Source organism: Lissotriton helveticus, chromosome 3_2 (assembly GCF_964261635.1).
Source record: "Lissotriton helveticus chromosome 3_2, aLisHel1.1, whole genome shotgun sequence".
NCBI classification, from domain to species: Eukaryota; Metazoa; Chordata; class Amphibia; order Caudata; family Salamandridae; genus Lissotriton; species Lissotriton helveticus.
This window is the reverse complement of record NC_136062.1, coordinates 319,050,337-319,073,741: the sequence shown is the minus strand read 5'-3', so window position 1 is coordinate 319,073,741 and position 23,405 is coordinate 319,050,337. Positions and strand designations below refer to the sequence as shown.

The window sequence follows — 23,405 nt, the reverse complement described above, 5'->3', positions numbered from 1 at the left end:
AAGAACTTAACAAAGCCGAGAAAAGCAGGCAAATGTCAGAACAGGCAAAAGAAAAAGAGTTACTAGAAGAGGGTGAACAGGTTCGAGTGGAACAAATGGATAGGGAAAGAAATGCTCTTGTTGCTGGTATCTACCCTGTACTCTCAGAGGAGATTGCAGAGGAAGTTCCCCAAAATGTACCCCTTAAAATTAAACCGACGGCACCAGAGGCGTTCCTTTCCGCCTACCTAGCAGAGCCACCCCCAGCCTACATAGACTCACCATTTCCCCCGCTCCCACCAGAGGCCGCACCCCAGCCAGTCCAGGACCAACAACAGGTTTCCGGGGGTGCGGAAGGGGGGGGGGGGGGGGGGGGTAAGGAAATAAAGGATGACGTTGAACTCCCTAGATGTATATATGATTTACAGCCAGGTATTACTGGTCCAATGCGCGCCATATCAATACGAGTAAGGCATGCCATCGCAGAGCTAGATGGACTGCCTGATATGAATACACATTTAGATGCCTTGTATGAGTTCATCAGAACAGGACGGAACCATGAATGCGTAGCTCAAGCTATGGGAAATAGAAAAGTAAAAGCTAAGAACAACATCCTCCGTTTTATTGTCAACTGTCTGATCAGGGAACGTGATGAGGGTGATGGGGACGTGGAGGTTAGTTTAATAGAGTGGAGCGACAGCATCAATGACGGTAAACATGATAAGGTAGCGCAGACAGAAGCAATGACGAATAAGATTAAAAAGAAAATACTAGCAACACGTAACGCCAAGAAGGAAGGCAGGGATAGTGTGTCAGAGGAAGGGGAAAATAACGAGACGCCAGACAAAATGAATTTTCTGGGCATAGCACGGCACTGTAATGGCGCCAAACACCATCGACCTCAGAAAACAAGGGTTAACAATGAAACAAACATCTCTCCTGAGGATTTGTTCCAAACAACTGAAAAAGCCCTAGACCATTGGATGGACGACGAGCCACCCCTCACGCCACATGAGAGGGAGTTGGCTCGGTCGGCCACCCAGTGGGTGTCCCAACATCATGTATATAATCCCGACATAGTGGCCCAGATGTTCCTGAGCCTCCCACCACTCTAACAACGCCTGGCCAGCATCTATATGGTCCAACACTTGATCACGTTGTATGAGAGCCAATATCACCACCCTGGCAAATTATATAAAATACTGGAAAAGGTAATACTAGATAGATGGATGAAACAGGGCCCAGAACTGATTAACACCATTTTAGACTTGCGTCTCCAATATGAACAATTCCTGTCCGCCTCAATGACACCCGATCCTCGCCCCAGAGGACAGTACCCTCTGCGAGAGGTCCACCCCATAACAAAACAAGATGGCTCTGTCCAGCGGGTATATGTCTATACCCCTCTCACCAAGCTAGAAATACTGGAAATGAAGAGGTTGTTACCTTCCCATGATAAAGACCCGGGGGGGTTTCACAGAGAAATAAAAGATATACTCCGCATAGGAGACTATACTTACCCTGATATCCTAAGGTTACTAAAGGTCTTGTTACCAGCAGGCATTTACGAGAAACTTAAAGAGAAAGACTGGGATGTGGGAGATAAAATTTTGAAGTGGGCAGAGTTGCAAGCTGAAGATGCAGGTAGGGCCCCGGGGGATGGCCTTGGTGAAAAAATTAAGGGGCTCCCCGAACTCCTTATGCAAATTTTACCAAGACTATTGACGACTAAAAAGGAAGACTGGGATGCAATTTCAGCCTGTAAACAGAAACCAGAGGAACACACGAGCGATTACTACACTAGGTTGGAAAAATGCTTCGCTGTCAACAGTGGTTTAAAACACAGTAGTGAGGCCTATCCCCACCTTTTTGTGACCAAACTGGTAGATAACGCCCTTCCTCAGATTAGGAATAGAGTGCTGAAGGTTGAGAGCACTTGGCAAGCAAATAGCCCCTCACAAATGTTATGTTACAGATGTTGCAATACCACCAAAATAGAATAAGGGAAGAGCAAGAACAAGAAAAGAAGCGCATGAAGGATACAAAAATGATGGTGCTAGTTGCCCAAACAGTACCTGCAAACACGAACAAGAATGGTACCGCACCCACTAAAGGGACCTGCAATTATTGTAAACAACAGGGTCACTTTGTAAGGGAATGCCCCGTCCTAAAGCACAATATAGCCACAGGTAAAACAAAGGAACAGCCCTATACACCCAGACAGTACAACACTCAACAGACACAAGTCCCCACCCCGCCGCAGGTCCAGACGCCCGCTGCCGCTGCACCTAAAATGTATCAGTACACGCAGTCAGACTACCCAGAATACCAATCTTTTTCATGAAACAGCCTCGAGAGGGAAGATTGCTTGCCCCTTATCCCAGTTCCTGTGGACCAAGAGGGTCCTTATGTACATGCTCGTTTGCTGGGGCAAGATAGAAAGTTTCTGATTGACACAGGGGCAAGCAGGACTACCATCAGTCATGACGAGGTCCCAGGGGCACCTCTCTCGGGCTCACAGAATATATCCCTGGGATTTTCTGGAAAGCCAATTGTCAACAAAGTATCAGAACCAGTCTCTTTAGGGGTGGGTCCACTGACACGCACCACAGACCTACTACTCACTAAGACATGTCCAGAAAATTTACTAGGTATAAAGACCCTAAAAGAACTGGGAGCAGTTATCTGTTGCTCACCAGAAGGAGTAAGACTGTTTTTGCGTGATTTCAAAGGGCATTTCACGGTTAGAGATTTTGATCCCAGACTTCAGGATGTCCCACAGTTTCTATGGGCACAAGGTTCGACTGACATAGGTTACATGGATATAACACCACACAAGGTCACTCTTAAGGAAGGAGTAGTCCTACCCCGAATACGACAGTACAGGATTCCACCTGAGGCTGAAACAGCCTTATTAAAAATAATTCAAGAACTCATTGAACAGGGGGTGGTGGTGGAGACAGACTCGAATGTGTGTAACTCCCCCGTCCTCCCTGTTCTTAAATGCACAGACCCTCAAGCACCCCCAGTTTACAGACTAGTAGTTGACCTTCGAGAACTGAACAAATGTGTGGTCCCACAATACCCAGTGGTCCCAGACATTTCCTCATTATTTACTACCATTGATTCTGAGGCAACATTTTTCACGGTCATTGACCTGAAGAATGCATTCTTCAGCATTCCAATACATCCTGACAGTCAATATCTTTTTGGATTCAGTTTAAAAGGACGCAGCTTTAAATTTACAAGAGCTCCCCAAGGCTTTACAGAAAGCCCAAGTGTTTACAGACAGGCATTAAAGAGACAACTGACAGTATTAGTATGCCTACTAACACAGCATTAATACAGTACGTGGATGACATTCTCATCACAGCAAGATCAGAAACTGACTGTGAAAAGGCTTCCCTCACGGTCCTTCATTTTCTGGCGGACAAGGGGCACAAGGTGTCCCCTTCGAAGTTACAGTTCTGTGAACAGCAAGTGGCTTACTTAGGGCACTTGCTGTCCAAGGAGGGTAGGCAGCTGAAACAAGAACGAATTAAATTGATTTCCAACATTTCACAACCCAAAACACAGAAAGAAGTACGTGCATTCATTGGCCTTACTTCCTATTGCAGACAATGGATTCCCCAGTATGCCCACATAGTCAATCCACTCATACAATTGACTACATTGGAGGCGGCCACCTCTAACATCCTCCCTTGGACATCAGAGCACACCTTAGCATTTGAGGAACTAAAACGGGCGTTATGTCAAGCGCCAGTTTTAGCCACTCCTGATTACAAGAAACACTTCACCCTGTTTGTGACAGAGCGGGATGGAACAGCACTATCTGTTCTCACACAAGACCAAGCAGGGAAACACAAGCCATGTGCTTATTTTTCTAGTACACTGGACCCTGTAGCACAGGCTCTGCCAGCATGCTTGAAATCTGTTGCGGCCACAGCTTTGGCCATAAGACAAAGTGACTCGATAGTGCTGGGACACTCTCTGACAGTACAAGTACCACACGCAGTGGAAGTTCTCCTGAATAGGACACAGACGCAACACCTGACTGTAGCAAGATTGACAGGATACGAGCTGACACTATTTCAACCCCACATAGAGATTAGAAGATGTAACATACTCAACCCTGCCACTCTTTTACCCTCAAGCACAGATGACACCACACCCCATGACTGTGTGGAAGTAATAAATGTAGTGACGAAGCCAAGACCAGACTTGACAGATGTTGCACTCCCAGACCCTGACATAACGTTTTATGTAGATGGATCATGCATGAGAACAGGGGCAGGAGAATTAGTGGCATCATACGCCGTAACTACTGACCATGAGATCATAGAGACACAAAGAATAGATATCCTGTCAGCACAAGCAGCAGAGCTCATTGCTTTAACGCAAGCCTGTAAACGAGCAAAACAGTTAAGGGTTAACATCTACACTGATTCACAATATGCGTTTGGGGTAGTTCATGACTTTGGGGTACTATGGAGGGAGAGAGGTTTTCTGACCTCACACGGGGCCAAGATACAGCATGGCCCTCTCATACAGGCCTTGTTAGAAGCAATACACCTACCTACAGCCATAGCGATCCTGAAATGCAGAGCACACACCAAGGCCACAGATGTCATTTCCCAAGGTAATGACCTGGCAGACCGAACTGCTAAACAGACAGCTCAGACTCCAATTGACATAACAAACTCACAGGTATTACCACTGACAAAGACTATGACAGTCAGGGATCCCTCCAAAGATGTACAAGATATACAGACCCATGCCACTCCAGATGAAATAAAGAAATGGACTGAACAAGGAGGGGTTCAGACTGACCAGGGTTGGATGACTAAAAACAAAAAGACATGGTTCCTCCCAGATTCTATGGTACAGGTCATAATAGAGACAGCACATAGCCCGGCACACTTGGGAGAGAAGGGAATGTTGGATGGCCTGCAGAATATCTGGTTTAACAAACACTTGCGAGCGGCAGCAAAACAGAAAGTGAAGACTTGCATGATTTGTTGCCAATTCAACCCTGGAAAAGGCATCTCAGTGGAACAGGGTGGATTTCATCCCCCTGATCACCCTTTTGAGGTTCTCCAAATGGATTATATCCAAATGAACAGATGTAGAGGTCACAAGTACGTCCTGGTAGTGGTGTGTACCCTAACCAGATGGACAGAAGCTTACCCAGTCCCAGATTATACTGCAGTTACAACAGCCAAACAGTTAGTGAGGGAGTTCTTCCCTAGATACGGGTTGCCACGTGTCATTTACTCAGACAATGGCCAGCCAGTCTCCTCTGAGCTCATGAAACAGGTGTCCCTTCTGTTGGGATATACCTGGAAGTTCCATTGTGCAAGGCATCCCCAAGCAGCAGGTCTAGTAGAGAGACCTAACCAGACCCTCAAAACAAAATTAGCTAAAGTCTGTGCAGAAAAGGGCGTGGATTGGATGGTAGCCTTACCGGTTGCCCTCTTTTACATGCGCATGGTAGCTCATTCTAGAACCGGCCTATCCCCATATGAGGTGGTCTTTGGAAGACCACCGAATATGTGGGGTACACCAATACCTAAAAGAATAACTGATGTTGACAGTACTATGCTCACAGATTACCTGGCTTCCTTGATGTCTGCACTACTCTCTTGCCGTTCGCAGGTTGCCGCTGCCTTCCCTGACAACACCCAGGTCGAGGACCATGCCATAGCCCCAGGGGACTGGGTGCTGATAAGGAATTTCGACCGGACGAGCCCTCTGGACCCCAGGTGGAAGGCACCAAAATTAGTCCTGCTGACGACGAGGACGGCCATCAAAGTCGAGGGAAGAAAGGGGTGGCTGCATGCCAGTCACTGTAAAAAAATACTTTGGGACTACCGGAACATTTTCTAAAAACAAAGACAGTACAGACTTTGAGCCCCCCTTTTTGGAAAAGACTCCCCAGCAAGAGTACACTTCCAAACTGAGATCTAGAAGGTCAGTCGACGTTTGATTGTCTAAGTCCACCCGGTGGTGAAGCGGTTGAACATGATGTCTGACTTGAATAAACTAGTGAACAGTAAAGAAAAAAGGACTAATATGAGAAAGAAATACTGCAAGCTATTACACAGCAGATGTATAGTGTCTCTGATTATTGTACTTTTTATGAGCATGGTGGTAATAAGTATTGGCTGGCTCTTACATGTTCTCTATCCACCTGCTGTCTCACAGAACGCCACCATAGTACACTCACATGTTGAGCTCCCAGTACACTTAGAGAACAGAAGAAATGAAGTTAAGAACAATACTTTCATCACCCTTTTACAACAGCATCAACTGGCCATAAACACATCCAACTGCTGGGTGTGCGGTCTTCTTCCCCATACAGTTGCCAAAGGCATGCCTTTCATCACTCTCCCTTTTTCTTATGAAGGCTCTTGTACCGGTTGGTGGGAAACAAACAAAGCTTCCTATATGGCCAATACGGATACAAAAGAGCAGTCTCAGCTCAGATATCACCTATACATTTTATGTTGGCGAGGTGAAAAGAACAGGGCATGTGGTACCCCACTAGAGCAGGAAGCCTATGCTGACCACGGTAACAGATCTAATAAGTTATATTATCTGTATATGGACAGGAGAAAAAGATCTGTTTCACCTGTTTTTGTGGCATCAACGAAAGCCCCTTTTTGTGTCCAAAGTAAAGGAAAGATACGTATGGATGATAGCATCTGCAATCACACAGTCAATTTGAATGGAACAAACAATACACGGCTTATAGCCGCACAGGGCACCTACTTCATATGTGGGGATAAAGGTATACATGGCTCCCACAGGGCTGGTCCGGCACTTGTTACATTGCTTTTCTCCTTCCCCCCACCTACACTGCCCCTGCGGACTATCATGAAATTGAGCCTCTGACTGTCTATAACAGACGGCGAAGGGGGGTCATAGATACAGAAGATACAGCAGGGCAGGAGGCGGGAGACTTCTTTACCGGAGTCATTCCATTTTGGGGTCCAATGGTAAACAGCAGGAACATCCGCCACCTCACACGAGTGGTGCAAAACACGATAGATGCAACGGCAGGTGCCCTCTCTAATCTCACAGCCGAGGTGGTCGCGGATAGACTCATGACCTTACAAAATAGCATTGTTTTAGACATCATTCTGGCTGACCGTGGTGGTGTATGCAGATTGATCTCCACGAGTTGTTGTGTGTTTATTCCAAATAACGCACCTACGGTATACCAAGCCATTGCCAAGCTACACAAGATGTCAAGTCAGCTAGACATGGATAAAGGAGAATGGTCCTTAAGCAGCTGGTTGTGGGGATTAGTAGCAACATGGGGATGGAAAGTGTTGACTGTAGTAGGATCAATACTGTTTATCATCTTCAGTTGTTGCCTCTGCATCCAATGCGGCCCGGCCATCTGCGGTATGTGCGCCACTGCCTGCATTCCCCGTCCACATGTGCAGAGCAGAAAAAATGAAAAGATCATGGTGCAAGAACACATTAACGGCCTGATGAAAATAGAGGTGTATTAGAGGGGTGCGCTTGGGGACAAGGAGGCAATGAAGAAAATTACATATTTATATGTATTTGTGCCCCCAAGCGCTACCCTCTCACCATCTGCCATGTTGAATAAAAACCCCTGCATTACTTCACATTCAGAGGCCTTATTTCTCTGTCACCAGGCCCCTCCATGCCAGATCCTGAAAGAGGCACACGTTACATTTCTCTGCAGCACATTAGATATTTTTTTGAGCAGTCACGGAGAAGAGGCCCAGCCCGGGGTGTCTTAACAGTGTCAAACAAGGGTCGACCTGATAAAGCTGCATTCCGGCCCCGAGCAGGAGGCGAGCAGAAGCCCCTCTGCAGAGATAAGGCCCAGTTTTGCTGTCGGCTCTCAGAGATAAGTGGGGCCCATGTCAAGGGAAACCTCCAAGACAGTTACACAAGGGGTGGACAGGAAGGGCCAAACCAACTGCTAGTATGAAGCAGCAACACTTCTACAGATGAGAGCAATCTGCATGCTGCCCCGAGCTAGAGATAAGACCAGACATGCTAGTCACTCTGACACCCAGGGCCCTCCCTGGCCAACAGAAAGGAAACATCCCTCGTGTAAAAGTCTGATAAAGTTACGCAAACAGGCAGGGCAAGTTTTAGCTGACCTTGCAACCCCCTCTATGCACCCACCCACCTATGACTCATTACAGTGAACGCCTACATGCTCATATCTTTTTCTTTCCTTCTGCTTGGAGGGCTCCTCCCTATGTATGCAAAGAATGTATAAATATTGTACTCTGTGAATAAAGCTCAGAACTCTCCTGAACCTGCTTGGTGAAAGGAGCTCTCCCTTAACTCGAGTTAATGCAATAAAGCCCATTGACTAACACCACGGACTCTGCTCCTCATTTATATTTGATCCTTTTTGCATCTATAGAAATTATGATAGTGTAAATATTTTATTTACCACAGTGGGCAGACGAATTCCAGAATTATATAAGCTTAAGGGTAGTCACTTTGATGACAGGCCACATGGAACTGTGTGGTACGTCTGTGATTTGCACTATGTGGACACAGTCAGATGCTTCAGAAACCGGTCTGCCATTAAGTGTTAGTGCCAACTGAATAAGATTTCAACTATAGTTCGAGTGAGGTGACTTTAACGTTTTAAATATTGGCATTGTGGTTTTTAAGCTGTGATACGTAAAAGTGAAATAAATTGGGGAAAGGTAGACTCTTTTAGTGTCTGTAGTTTATCTATCAGCACAAAGGTTGCAGCACTGCCTTTTCCCTGCTTCTTGTGGCAGGAAAAATCAGCATGCACTAATCAGCACTAGGCTAATCTTTATTGTGGAATCAGTCTTCCGTACCGAAAAATGCAATTTGTTATGTACAGTATGTGCCTGTGTTAATTAGCAAATAGCCGGCCAACACCACCACCACCACCACCACCACCACAAGCCATCCTTAAGAGTAGGAGTGCTGTGGTGGTACATAATGGGGCTTCTCAAAATAGTCTTGGCTACATCTCGTTCGAGGGTCGTGTAACGAACAACACAATTTGAAGACACACTTTTATACACCAAGGGCCTGATACTAAAAGGTAAACTTACACTTTATAGTAAGTTTAATAATTTTCAGAAATCACAAACTATGTGCGAAATTTTAAGATCACACTCGCGTGTGCAGAGTTCTCCGCCCCCTGAGACTCCACAGTTGGGTCGAAGAACTCTGCACAAAAGTACAGAAACTACAGATTTGTAAAAAAAAAACAACAAAAAAAACAGCATGTGCAGTACGTTTTGTACTACAAAGTGCAAGTTAAAAAAATCAGGCACCAAACGTTTAACACGTGTGTGTTTTCTCGGTCAATAGTCTTACCAATTCATGCAAAAACGCACCTACAATTTGTCCGACTTCGAATTTCAATTTAATGACTTATTATTGAAAGTTGTAAAAAATATTTTAAACATTAATATCTACTGGAACTGTGTTTGGGTAAATGTGACTTTCTCCGTCTGTACATACCTTTATCATGATCCAAAGGGAGACCAGGCTCATTGTGGTCAGTGGTGTCTGTAATGGATGTTAAGTAAGAATCACAAGCCGAAAAAGCACAACACTGGTATGCATATGGAACCGACACGGACCTGAAAGTAAAAGTGGCAAAGAAGGTTATAGCACTGACAATTGTGGATACATGCCTTGAATCATACCTCCTAGGCAAGCGTTAGCGTCTCTTTAAAGTCTCATCCTATACCATAATGGGAGTTTCAATGTTTACCCTCCTGCGCGCCACAATCTAGTCAATACTTTGTCAATGCCAGTCATTGCTTTTGCCACGACGAATTTAAAGTAAAATAATCTTCAATGGAAATGTATAAAAGTGGCTCCTTCAAGCATGAATTGTTATCTATTGGCCTGAGCCTTCTGTACTAGAGTTAACACGTATCTGATTCTCTATGTTTATACACCTGGCTCATGTGATGATGGTGTCTACCACTTTCTCTCTCCCAGGGATGCCATATATTGAAGTAGAGTATCCTACAGCACAGTCTATCATAACCCTACATTTTCCCTAGAGTGGAATAGGGCACATTTCCATTTAGTTGGCTACCCTTTTGAGATGAAATATTTCGTTTAGTTGGCTACCCTATTAGATAAGGTCTGTATTACTGGACACAGTACCCTAGTCCAGGTTCATTTAACATTACAATGAAAATCAATACAGTCTCTTTTTAGCCACAGTGTCTCTCTGTGAGCATCAACCTGCCCCTCTCTCAGCTTTTTTAGACTGTTAGGTACCTTCCTATTTTACAGTTATTATCATCTGAAATAGTTTTAGTTGGTACTATCCTATTCTATGGAACTTATAAAGCACATGGCTACCCGGTTCGGGCCTCCCAGTGCTGGATAGTTTTGACACAGAATACTCAAACCAAGATACACAAACAGCCAAGTCTTGAGAAGTTTCCTGAAACGGACCTCATCTCTAGCCATCCGTAAGCTCGCAGGCAGAGAATTCCATAATTTGGAAACCAGGAGAGGGGAAAGATCGTCCAACAGGTTAGAGAGATAGACTTTACCCCTGATATTGGACCCAAAGATGAGGCTGCACATAGATATGTGAATCTCACTTCATATTGGATCTTTCAGTGGGTGCTACATTTCCGTTCAGCGAGCCACAATACCCTGACTGGAACATCGGGACCACCCCGTCACATCATCCAATATTTTATCATCCATCAACAAGGATAATTTGACACGTTTTGCCCTTACAAGGGTCATGATCAAGACCTTTGTAGTGTCTGGAGATGACGTTTGATAAATAACAGTAACCACCAAGAGTTTTGAATGATATATATATATATATATATTCACGAGAAAGAAAAAAAAAAACACAGGTTTCAGGGACGTTCTAGTTAGTTGGACATTTCACTCGTACAAAACCATAAAAGTTTTGCCATTCTAGTTAGTTCAGCTAACTATAACTCGCACCCCCGCAATGCACTGCTGAGGACGTCACATATTACATCATTCATGACATGGTCAGTGACATCACTGATGACATCTCAAATGACATCACTGACATCATCCAGTGACTGTGTGTTTCTGTAAAGTTTAAATACGTATTATAAATGTATATGCAAATGTGTATTGAAGTATGAGTGGGTGGTTGAGTGTCTGAATATATGATTTAGTAGGTACGTGTCTGACTGTATAAGTGAGTGATTAAACGTGTCTGACTGAATGTATGGGTTAGTGACTAAACTGTGTAAATGTCTGTATCAGTATGTCAATTGGTGTGTAAGCGGCGGCATGGATTGGTTAGTAGCTACATGAGTGTCTATATGGGTTAATGATTGGTTGGAGTATCTGTATGGGTGCCTCAGTGTATGTGTGGGTGGGGGGGGTGGGACTGTGCATAGATGTGTGAGTGGGTGAATCACTGGGTGTATGAGTTTAAGAGTGCATTTGTGAGGGCTGCATGGGTGGGTGAATGGGTGTGTTAGTGGGTGAATGTGTGTGTCTGTGGTACATGTGTGAGTAACTGCATTTGTAAAAGGCAGTATATGTGAGTGTTGGAGTATATAAATGACTATATGTGAGATTGAGTGATTGTGAGAGTGGCTATATGGATGATTGTGTGCTTGTATCATTGATTTTATAAGAAAGCAAGTATGTGTTATTATCTGTATGAATAAGTGAGGTGGTGTGTGTATAACTGTATAGGTGAGTAAATGGGAGTGCAATTGATTCTTTGCATGACTGACTAGGTGTGTGAGTAACTATGGATGAGTGGTGGTGTGTGTGTGTGTGTCTGTATAGATATGCGAGTGCATATGATAGTGCCGTATTGATGGTTGACTGCATGTATGAGTGACTGTATGGGTGAATGAGTAGATGTGTGTGTAGACAGTAATTAGTGAGTGGGTTTGTACTAACTGGTAATGGTGTGTCTATGGTTTCGAAACTGGTAGTCCGTATTTTAGAGCGGGTTTTTCAAAGGTTATATTAAGTTATGATGAGTTGCATCAGATTATCACGTGGATAATGTCATCAGTGATGTCATTTGAGATGTCATCAGTGACGTCACTGACCATGTCATGAATGATGTCATCAGCAGGACATGGCGGGCGGCGCGAGTTAGTTAGCTGAACTAGCTATAACAGCGGAATTTCAATGGTTTTGTACGAGTGAACTATCAAACTAACTAGAACATCCCTGAAACCTATGTTTTTTTCAGTGAATTTCTAAGGTTTTTTAAATGCTAATTTCTAACTATAACTTCCCTGAAACCTATGTTTTTCATCAGTAATGTTGTATTTTTTTGTTGTGATATTTTGTAACTTTAATATCCTAAAAATAGTTTTTGTAATTTTTTGTTTTATTAAAAATATATAATGTCTTCTTTTTTATTTAATACTAAAATATATATATATTTTTTTAGAAAAAAGTGGAGTCGCACACCCATCGTGTACCTATCTCGGTGGGTGCGCAGATTCAAATCGCCATATTGGTAAAGTCGTGAAGGATTTGCGTTTCAGACAGCCCACTCCGCTTACATTTACAGGGAAGGAACGACAACGCTACATGTCCCAGGTCTTCTCTGTAGTGATCTGCTGATCACAGGTCTAGTTGTCAGCATGCCACAGCCACTCCCTCACGGCTGGTTAACACCCACACCACACCCATGCAGCACAGGCTTGCTTGCTGGAGGCCATTTCGATTCTCTTCCATGACCTGAAGTACACAGAGTTGGCGGCAGCCGAGGCACTTTGCCCGACACAGGCCTCCCGCCACGTGGCGATGACTTGAGTTCCACTGAGTTAGTGCCACCAGAGCTGACCCAATTTGAATTGTGAGCTCGGCTGGACCGCATGTACGCCACACAAAGGTAACTCCTCTGCGCGGTGCATTGATATGGCCATTGCGATATCAAGACCCAGAATCAAATGTGCGACTTCTGGCTGCCAAGGACGCGGGCCCGGCCTTGGAGCTCGCTTCAGCACGTGGTGGTTCCTTTATTGAAGCGAGAGGAGGTTTTCCTCCTCTCGCTTCAACAAAGCAAACCATGGTTTGCTATCACAGGGTGGAAGCCATGCTCCCGCCCTGTCATAGCAAGCAGGGCAGGAATGTCCCGGGGGTGGATATCCCAGGACATTGCAGGAGCCGGCCCTGGAGGGAGGCGGTCGCCAAGGCCATCAAGCGCTCCAGGAGGGGGCTGCTTGGCCCCCTTCCCTCTATTTACAAAGCTCAGGGGTGGTCCCCGGGGCTACAGAAGGGCCATGTATCCTCCCACTCCTAATTTACTTAGCCCAGAGGAGGTGGCGGTATAATTATACAATTGCCCCCGGGACCTGGCCCACCTGGAGGCTCATTTAAATGAAGTGGGGGAGCACCCACTACATTTTTAAAAAAAAATATATTGTCCGGATTTGCGCACCCAGAGCGCATTCCGACGTTTAAAAAATACATAAAAATTGAGGGGTCCTTGTGGGAGCACGCCTATGGGGTCAGGGTGTTTCTACACTTCCCCCTTTCCTTCATTTCTGACTTTCTTTTACTGTTTTCTTGTGACTCGGTTCTACCGTCCACCTGCCACTGGCGACGCAGTTGATGCGAAATAATGGAGCACGGACCACAAAGTAAGAGCTGTTGAATTATTTATTCAACAGACTGGCAACCCGGTGGGCCTTGATTACATGACGCGCTCATCAATCAGCATGTGATTTTTATCTCGTTTTTTGCCCTTCAATTTAAAGTGTCAAGTGTATACAAAAGCAGTAGCAGTAAACATAGAAAACATACTATCTTTTCTTTTTTCATTAAAATTGCTTTTCGGTATTGCCAATTTGACAAACCTAGTTTTTGAACATTTAATATATGATATATATTCATATTCTCTAATCATTACATTATTTTTTCTAATAGATAATGAATAAATAAATGAATAATGGTCTAAATACCCATTGATAATAGATTTTGTCTAGCTCACAATAAAATTTCAATATACCGTAAACATTAAATATTTAAAACCTGTAAACCATAGAATATCATTATAAAGTGCAAAATGTGCATGTTTCACCCAATACAGTACATAATTTTTTAGGCATTCAGAGTGAGCAACTCTGAACCCTAAGTAAAGTACTTTCCCTAACAGTTGACAACTGTCATTTCTATGTAAACAATAGCCACTGTAGTGCAACATTTACATAAATCCTGTTTTAAAGTGCAAGTGATAAAAAAAGCACCATAGTGTTAAAAAAGTATAAAAAGGTTAAACGATCATTGTGCAAATAAGAACATGAATGTTGTGACTGTTCAATTGAGTAGCTCTAGCAGCATGTTTTACCCCGTTACTCTCATCGGTACCATTGCTATCGGTATAAATACCTAAACTGCTAGCTATATGTCCTACTTATTGCTGTCTGCTCATAACTTCTGAACAGGTGTAAAGATCCTTAGTCATGTTTAGACCCCCAGGGTATTTGGAATCCAACTCCAGAATATATTTTGTTTCTAATCTACGCAGGGCCTTTTCTCTATTACCGCCCCTTTTATTCATAGGTACTATGTCGATTAGAAAATACCTGAGATCGCTGGAATTTGAGTTCTGTTTTTCACCGAAATGGCGAGCCACTGGTTACATCTGATCTTTATTTTTTATCTCTTGGCTGTGTTGTGGTATCCTCGTGTGCCCCTGTAGCTTGGTACTTACCACATACCTTAAACCACAGGGGGACTCCAGCACATACACTAAATTTTCTCCTGTTTGCTGAACAGTGATTGACAAGATGATTTGGTAATGCCATGTTGGCATGCTTTGCACGATTTACATTTCCAAAAGCCTTTTCTCTGGGCCAACCATGTCACCAGCACTTTATCGAGTTGTTTTGTACCAACTCATCTTTCATGGAGGGGGCTCCGCTGTAGGTAATAGCTGGTTTAGTGGGCAACATATAGCTTATCATTGGATCATTTAGTAAGATCGGCCAATTTCTACAAATAATTCGGTAGATCTCTTTCTCTTGTCCACTGACCCCCATTATTATTCTTAAAGTCTCCCCTGCAGTGTTTGTTTTGTCTACAGCTACCGTCAGTCTAGAAGGAGGTCCTTCGGGTTGATTTTGTTTAAGTAATTCTGCCCTTGACAATTGATTTCTGTATTTTTGTAATGGCTGCGTCAATACATTTGCTTGTGTATCCCCTCTCCAGAAAGCTTATTTTACTTGCCTGTTGTGTTTCTCTTGGGTCTTCTGAGTTGCTACAGATTTGTTTTAGTCTAATCATTTCCCCTTAGGGGATGCTGTGAATGGGCACTAGTTGCGTGCAACACTGAGTTACCAGCCGTATGTTTTCTGTGTGCCCTGCGCGCTATTTTACCATTTCTAATATATACCTCAACATCAAGGAATACCACAGTATTGGAACTAATATGTGCTGTAAATTTCAGGTTCATATCATTATCATTCAGACTATTGACAAATTTTTCCGCATCTGACACGCTCCCGTGCCAGATTAAGAACAGGTCATCGATCAATCTTAACCCTACTTTGACATTATTTTGCAAGACAATCCCATAACTTTTCTGTAGAACCAGCTACTCCCATCAGCCCATGTGGAGACAGGCATAGCTGGGGGAGAAGCTGGCCCCCATTGCCACCCCGCGTAATTGCTGGTACAATGCAATCTGAAATAAACATATAAGAAAAAATTCAATCATATTCATTATCATTTTGCTGTGCTGTTCATACATTGCCAGCCGTTTTCTTAAATAGTGTCGAACCGCTCTTATGCCATCTTTATGATTGATGCCTTTGTAGAGTGCAGTAATGTCCATGGTTATTAAAAGAAAGCCGTCTTGCCAATTAAAATTTAGAATTTTAGACAAAAAAAAAATCAAAAAAAAAAAAAATCGCTATTGTCTTTTATATAGGCCGGAAGTTGCTGGACGTGCTCCTGCAAGAAATAGTCTACATATTGTGACGTATTCTCAGTCAGACTATTGCATGCAGATATTATTGGCCGTCCCGTGGGCTTGGTGGAATTCTTATGTAGTTTAGGGATGAAATGGATCACTGGTGTAGTTGGAGTATCATTCTTTAAAAAAATTCTTTTCAAATTTGCATTCATCCATTGTGAGCAAACCGGCACTTTTCCATGCTAAAAGTTTGTTGTAATACAAATTGTAAGTTGCTCTTGGCGATAGTGTATCCGTTTTGCGGCAGCATTTTGCGATCTGATAGTTACCTATTAGCTTCTTCTACATATTCCGTTTTCCCGCCAAATAACTAGATTGCCTCCTTTATCATCGTTTCTTATTATTAGCTGGGGATTTTTCTTTCATTTGTCCACGAGTTGGTGGTATGAGATGTCTTGTGTATTGTATTTGACTTTTTTCTGTTCTCTTATCTTGTGGTTTAGTTGTTTTATACCTGTGATGACCTGCTCGTGAAATATGTCTAATGAATCTCTAGCCATTATTGTGGTGAACGTGGACTTTGGTTTGAATCTAGCCTTGGCTGTGAGCTGGTGTTCATTTTGTTCTTCCAATATTGTTAAGCTAGAGTCTGCATTTCTGCTGCTGTATTTTCTTGTGCCAATTCCTCTAGGTCTCTTAATGTTGGCAGGTCAGAAGCAGCGAGATTCAAAACAGGTGATATTGGTAGGTGTTCGGTTGACTCGATATTTTGTATATCCCGATTTGTATTTTCCTTTTGCGCGTGGAATTCTTTGAGTTTTATTTTACGTACCCATTTAAAATATCTGTTCTCGTTGATGCATAATCAAAGGATTTTTTGGGACAGTATGACAGGCCTAGAGTCAATATTTGTTTTTCTTTTTCACTCAATTCAACGTTGGCTAAGTTAACCACTGTGTTGTTGGGAACTGGAGACCTCATTGTCTGCGTTTCCATTTCCGTGAGTTTGGTCTTTTTTGCTCTCTATTGTTTGGCTTGTCTCCTCTCGCTTCTTCTGATTGTGTTATTTTTCCTTGTTTGTTTTGCTGAGGTCGTGGTCTTAAAGACTGTCTGAGTTCTTCGCATACAAAATCCAACTCTTGTTCTAACAACAGTTTTGCTGGAACATGCACTCCTCTGAAGTTTTTTGCTTCAAGCTCAGTCTCACTTTCCAAGGCTGAGCTTAAAACAGAAGTGGATGAATCAGCATGGGCCCCCTTATTAATTTTAGTTTTGGCAGCATTTGTTCCACTGTATTTAGATATCTTCAAAGAGTCGTACTTCTTTGCAAAGGTGAAAATAAAGCCACCGTCATAATCAGCCTTGTCCCTGTGGGACTTAAAGGTCTTAAGTTCCCTGATTTTTTCTTCTTCCTTTCGCAGTCCATCACCTTTCCTGGAAGACTCTAAATTAATTTCCGTATACACACACATCTACACAAACATATGGAGTAGTTTCTGTCCTGTAACTCCAGTTCTGTAGTAGGGGTATCTCTGTTATAGTCATAATCTAGTGAATAGTCCCGCCCATGTGCGTGGACACCGGAGCAATCAAAAATAATCTCTTATAGTGTCAAAAAATGCAGAAAAGCATAGACACTTAAGAGAGAATTTAAAGACAGATAATGCAGCCTAAAAAGGCTACACTGTCCAGTACTTCAACTAGAAATTCCACCATAAAATCCACAAAACAGCAAAAGCCTGTACAGATTTCCCTTGCTTTAACAGCAAAATCCCTCAGGAATGATAGAGAGAAGAACCTGGACAGACAAGCCCCATAGGCTGCCATTATGTGGCTCAAAACAGGATACTGTGCCTTTAAGAGAATCTTCCAGAACCTTCTCCCAGTATCCCAGAATGCATAGCAGGTCCAACTTAGCTTCAGTTCTTTTTGAAGGCGTAACACGCCAGACCTGTAGCATTCCATAAGGAATATGTCTCTCTCCACCGGGGAGGAGGGAGGGCGCTTATGACTATAACAGAGATACCCCTACTACAGAACTGGAGTTACAGGACAGAAACTACTCCTTCTGTAGTAGGGGATCTCTGTGTATAGTCATAATCTAGTGAATAGAATGGCAAGCCCATCCCCACACCAAAGCGGCGGTGGAGAAAAGAGAATTAACACCACTACTGTGCGAACAGATTTCGCAGCGAAGCCTGCCCAACCTGAGCGTCTGCCCTGGCATCAGTGTCCAGGCAGTAATGCTTAGCAAAGGTATGAACCGACTTCCAAGTGGCCGCCTTGCAGATTTCTGCAATCGGAACATTACGGAGCAATGCTGTCGTGGCAGCCTTGCCCCTGGTGAAATGAGCCTTAGGCTTACCTCCTAAGGTCTTATTAGCTTTTTGGTAACACAGCTGTATGCAGGACACAATCCACCTAGAGATAGACTGCTTAGAGGTCTCGCAAGACCCGTCCTGACAGATCCATAATTGATGAACAATTGGTCTGACCTACGAATATCCCTGGATTTATCCAGATTAAATTTCAGCACCCTCCGAACATCCAGGGAATGCAAAGACCTTTCCGCTGGAGATGAAGGATTCTGAAAGAACGTAGGTAAAGATATAGTCTGATTGATATGAAAATCAGAAACAACCTTGGGAAGAAACTTAGGGTGAGTACGCATAACAACCTTAGCAGCATGAAATACAGTATAAGGTTCTTGGCAACACAACGTCTGAATTTCACTCACCCTGCGGGCCGATGTAATGGCCACGAGGAACGCCGCCTTCCAGGACAGGTGCTGCAACGAAGCCTTATGAATAGGTTCAAAAGGCTCCTTCATCAATCTGGACAGCACCACATTCAAGTCCCATGAAGGCGAAGGAAGCCTGACAGGAGGGAACACTTTCTTCAAGCCTTCCAAAAAATCTTTGATCACAGGGATCTGAAAAAAGGAAGTCTGTGAAGGGCATTTCCTGTAGGCAGTCAAAGCAGCCAGATGAACCTTAATGGAATGAACATTAAGGCCAGACTGCGCCAGATGTAGCAGATATGGAAGGATGACATCTTCCTTGCATGTCGTAGGGTCATAGTTCTTAGACTTGCACGAGATGCAAAACCTCTTCCACTTGTAAGCATAAGAAGTCCGAGTGGAAGGTCGCTTAGCCTCCTTCAGTATGTCCATACAATCCGCTGGGAGATTCAAATGGCCATATTGCACTATTTCAGTAACCATGCCGCCAAACTCAAAGACGAGAGGTTGGGGTGCACCATCCGCCCCCCGAACTTCGTGAGAAGGTCCGGCCTGCACGGCAGCTTCATGTGAGGAAGGAGAGACCGGTGAAGCAGGTCCGTGAACCACCACTGTCTGGGCCATTCCGGGGCAATCAGAATCATCTTCGCCCTGGACTGGGAGAGCTTGATGAGAACCGCTGGAATCAGGGGAATGGGTGGAAAAGCGTACAGAAAGCTGTTCGACCAGTTGATCCATAACGCGTTCCCCAGCGTCCCCGGCTGGTAGTACCTGGAGGCGAAGTCTCGGCATTTGCTGTTTTCGGCGGTGGCGAACAGATCTACGTCTGGAGTGCCCCACCTTGCGAAGACTTCTCCTAGTACTTTGTCGTTTATGACCCACTCGTGATTTTCCTGAATCAGTCTGCTCAGCTCGTCTGCCTGAACATTCTGCACACCTGGAAGATGAGTGGCCGTTATCGAGAGCCCTCGAGCCAGAAGCCAACGCCAGATCGCCTGCGCCTCCTGAGACAGAGTGCGTGATCTCGAGCCCCCCTGCTTGTTGAGGTAATACATCGTGGTCGTATTGTCCGTCTGTACAAGCAGAGAGTTGGTCCGGAAGGACGGTTGAAATGCCTTCAGCGCCAAATGAACAGCCCTGAGTTCCAGGAAATTGATGTGGTACGTGGACTCCGACGGGGACCACGTCCCTTGAATCTGGAGATCCCCGGAGTGCGCTCCCCATCCCAGGAGAGAAGCATCCGTCACAATAGTCAGAGTGGGAATGTCCTTGTGGAAGGGAACCCCTCTGAGGAGATTCTCCGCTGAACACCACCACTTCAGAGACTGAAGAGCATGCAGAGACAGTCGTATCTTGTCGTCCCAAGAGCCTCTCCTCTGGTCCCACTGATCTTCCAAGCACTCCTGCAGCGGTCTCATATGCAGCCGTGCATGTGGCGTCAGGAAGATGCAAGAAGCCATCGATCCCAGCAGCGAAGACACCGTCCTCACTGTCGTGGATGGAGAGGACAGGAGAGCCCGAGCCTTCCGAAGGAGTGATAAACGTCGCTCTTCCGAAGGAGACACGCTTGCCGACAGCGTATCGATGGAGGCTCCCAAGTACTGGATGCACTGGACCGGAGTCGGGACAGACTTAGACATGTTGATGTGCAACCCCCAGCTTGTTCAAGAGAACGCACGTCTTCTGGAAGTGTGCTTGAGCTTCCGAGAAGGAGGCCTTGATCAACCAATCGTCCAGGTATGGGTAGACAAACACCTTGTTCTTCCGCAGGTGTGCCGCTACCACTGCCATGCACTTCGAGAACGTCCGGGGCGCAGACTTCAGCCCGAACGGAAGTACTGTGTACTGATAGTGATTGGTGCCGACTTGAAATCGCAGGAACTTCCGGTGTTTGTGTGCAATGGGCACATGGAAGTACGCATCCTGCAGGTCTATGGCGCAAAGCCAGTCTCCCCGTTGCAGCTGAGGATAAATCTGATGCAACGACAGCATGCAAAACTTTTCTCTGCGAATCCATTTGTTTACCTGTCGCAAGTCCAGAATGGGCCTGAACTCGTTCTTGTCCTTTTTTCGGACCAGAAAGAACCGGGAGTACAGACCTCTTCCTCTTTGAGACAGAGGTACATCTTCTATCGCCCTTTTCCTTAGAAGGATGTCAGCCTCCGCCTGGAGCTCGCGCAGTTGATACTGCGAGCTGACCGGAGGAATCGATGGAGGAGGGCTGATGAACCGAAGACTGTATCCATTGCAAACAATATTCAGCACCCACTTGTCCTGAGTAATTTTTCTCCACTCTGCCAGAAAAAATTGAACGCTTCCCCCCAATGGAGCGGGTAACGGACGAAGGGGAAGTAACCGCTCAGGGTCGAGACCCGGCCGGGCCCTTGTTCGCGGTAGAGGACTGCTGTCCACCTCTACCCCTCTGGCGTTTCTGGAAGGGCCTTCTGTACTGCTGCTGCTGTTGCTGCTGCTGATGTTGTCCAGAAGACTGTCCCCTTCCTCGACCCTGCGACCCGAACCGCCTTTGGAACTGACGGTAGGGTTTCTTTTCTTTGGGCTTCTCCAAGCCCACCGCCGTCAGGGTTTCAGCCTCGGCCTTCATTCTGGCCATTTCATCATCTGCGTGTTTCCCGAAGAGGGTGTCGCCAGAAAACGGCAGATTGGCCACTCGTTGTTGCGCCTCAGGCTTGAGCGACGTCAGCCGGAGCCACGCATGGCGTCTCTGATTGATACCGTGGCAGTAGCCATGCGCTGCCAGCAGGGAGATATCCGCCGCGGCGCTGATGGCCTGGTTGGAAACCAGCATCCCTTCCTGGACAATCTCCATGAAGTCCTCCCTCCTGTCACGCGGAACGAGGTCCGCAAACTGCTCCATGGAGTCCCACAGTGCACGGTCGTAACGTCCCAACAACGCCGAGTCACTGGAAGCCTTCATTGTCGTGGAGGAAGTCCCACACGCCTTCCGTCCAGCAGAGTCAATCCAGCGGCTCTCCTTATCCGGAGGCACAGTGGAGGCCGGAGAGGTGGCATGTAGCTTCCGAGCCGCCGTCACAATCACCGAATCCGGTACCGGGTCCTTCCGCAAGAAAGCCGGGTCCGAATCCGGTGCCCTGTATTTCTTGATGAGCCTGGAAAGGGCAGCTTTCACCACCGCCGGCGCAAGGAAGAGCTGTTCAGCCGGCTCAACCAGTCCTGGCACTAAAGGCAGTAGGGGGCGAGACAGGTGTTTCGTATGCAGTGTCTCAAAGATCACAGAAGTTGAGGGCGTCGGGGCCGTAACCTTGATTCCCAACTTCGCAGCCCCTCTCAGGAGAACCTCCTGGAACGTGCCAATGTCATCTATCGGAGACACCCTCGTCTCCGGTGAATCCGACAACGTAGGTGAATACGAACGGGTCCCAGAGGCCGAATGAGACCTGGACCTATGCCTCCTATGGCGATGCCTGGATCTCGAGGAGGATCCGTGTCCACTCCTAGATCTATCTCTCCTCCCCGAGCGAGACCTCGATCTCCTGGGTCTGGGACGCTCCGCCGGCTTCCCCGGCTCGGACGTCTTGGGCTTAGGAGGAACCTTCGACTTAGGAGTCTTCTTCGGAGGTGTCGGGAATCTGGGCATCGACACCGATCTCGGCGGAACCGGAGGAGGAACACCCGGTACTGGGGCCTGCGGTCCGGAAGGACGAGCAGGCAGAGGAGGCAATGGAGGAGGCGTCGGAGCCCTCGGAGGAGGACCCCTAGGCAAAGGAGGAGGAGGTGTAATAGTCTTCTTAGGGGTATACACCTCTGAGTACGCCGTTCCCGGCGAGCCATCATCCCGTCCTGACTGAGGGGAGCCCCCCACAGTCTTCGGCCTGTCCTTATGACCCCCTGACGTCGAAGACCGGTGTTCAGACATCGAACGTGGTCCCCTCGACGTCGAGCGGCCCTTCGGCGTCGACCGGTTTACATGCCTCGGCGTCGACCGGCTTCTATGCCTCGACGTTGAACCTGACCAGATAGACGATCCTCGAAACCCCGACGACGATCGCTTGTGCCTCGGCGTCGGCCTCGGCGTCGACCTCCTCGACGGCGACCTCGATCGCCTCGACGGCGACTTAGTCGTCGCCGGAGACCCTTTCTGCCTCGACGGCGATCTCTTCCGCTTCGACGGCGGCCTCGACGACGAGGATCCCCTGATGTCCTCGACGGCGAACGGCGGTGTCGCCTCGACGGCGAGCGCCGACGCCTGGTCCGTCGACGCCGTCCACTCCACGTCGACGCCGACGACGAAGAAACCGTCACTGGGTTCGACGGCGGCCAGCGTAATCTCGTCGACGGGCGACGTTTTCTCGACCCAGAGCCCTGGGGAGACTGGGAACTGGCCGTGGACCTTCCTCTCGACGTCGTGGTCGGAGCCACCGATCCAGACGGAGAAATAGGCCGCTTGCTGGACTTCCTGCCCCTGGGGAGCCCCCCAGAGGCCTCAGCATGGGCAGATGAAGCAGCAGACCCACCTTGAGCCTTCAGCCTCCTCTCCTCGAGGCCCTGAAGTCTGATCTTCCTCCTGTCTTTCAGGGTCCTGCCAGAGAAGCCTTTACAGATCTCACACTTCTCTGGAACATGGGAAGAGGGCAGGCAGAGGATACACACCTCATGAGGGTCTGACTTAGCCATCTTCCTGGAGCACTCAGGGCATTTGTTGAATAAAGAAGGCATATTCGACAAAAAAGAGAGTGCAAACACCAAGAAGGAAAGTCACAAAGTACTTTAAAAGTACTCAAAAACGAAAAAAATTTAAAT

General features: G+C 46.2%; 1 protein-coding gene across 1 annotated transcript in view; it reads right to left on the bottom strand.

Annotated features, from left to right (window-relative positions):
* LGR4 (leucine rich repeat containing G protein-coupled receptor 4) overlaps positions 1–23,405 on the bottom strand; it is a 344,040-nt gene that overhangs the window by 8,111 nt on the left and 312,524 nt on the right. The window contains exon 16 of the mRNA XM_078684206.1: positions 9,490–9,611. Coding sequence (XP_078540332.1) covers positions 9,490–9,611 — 122 coding nt within the window. The remainder of the gene's footprint in view (positions 1–9,489; positions 9,612–23,405) is intronic.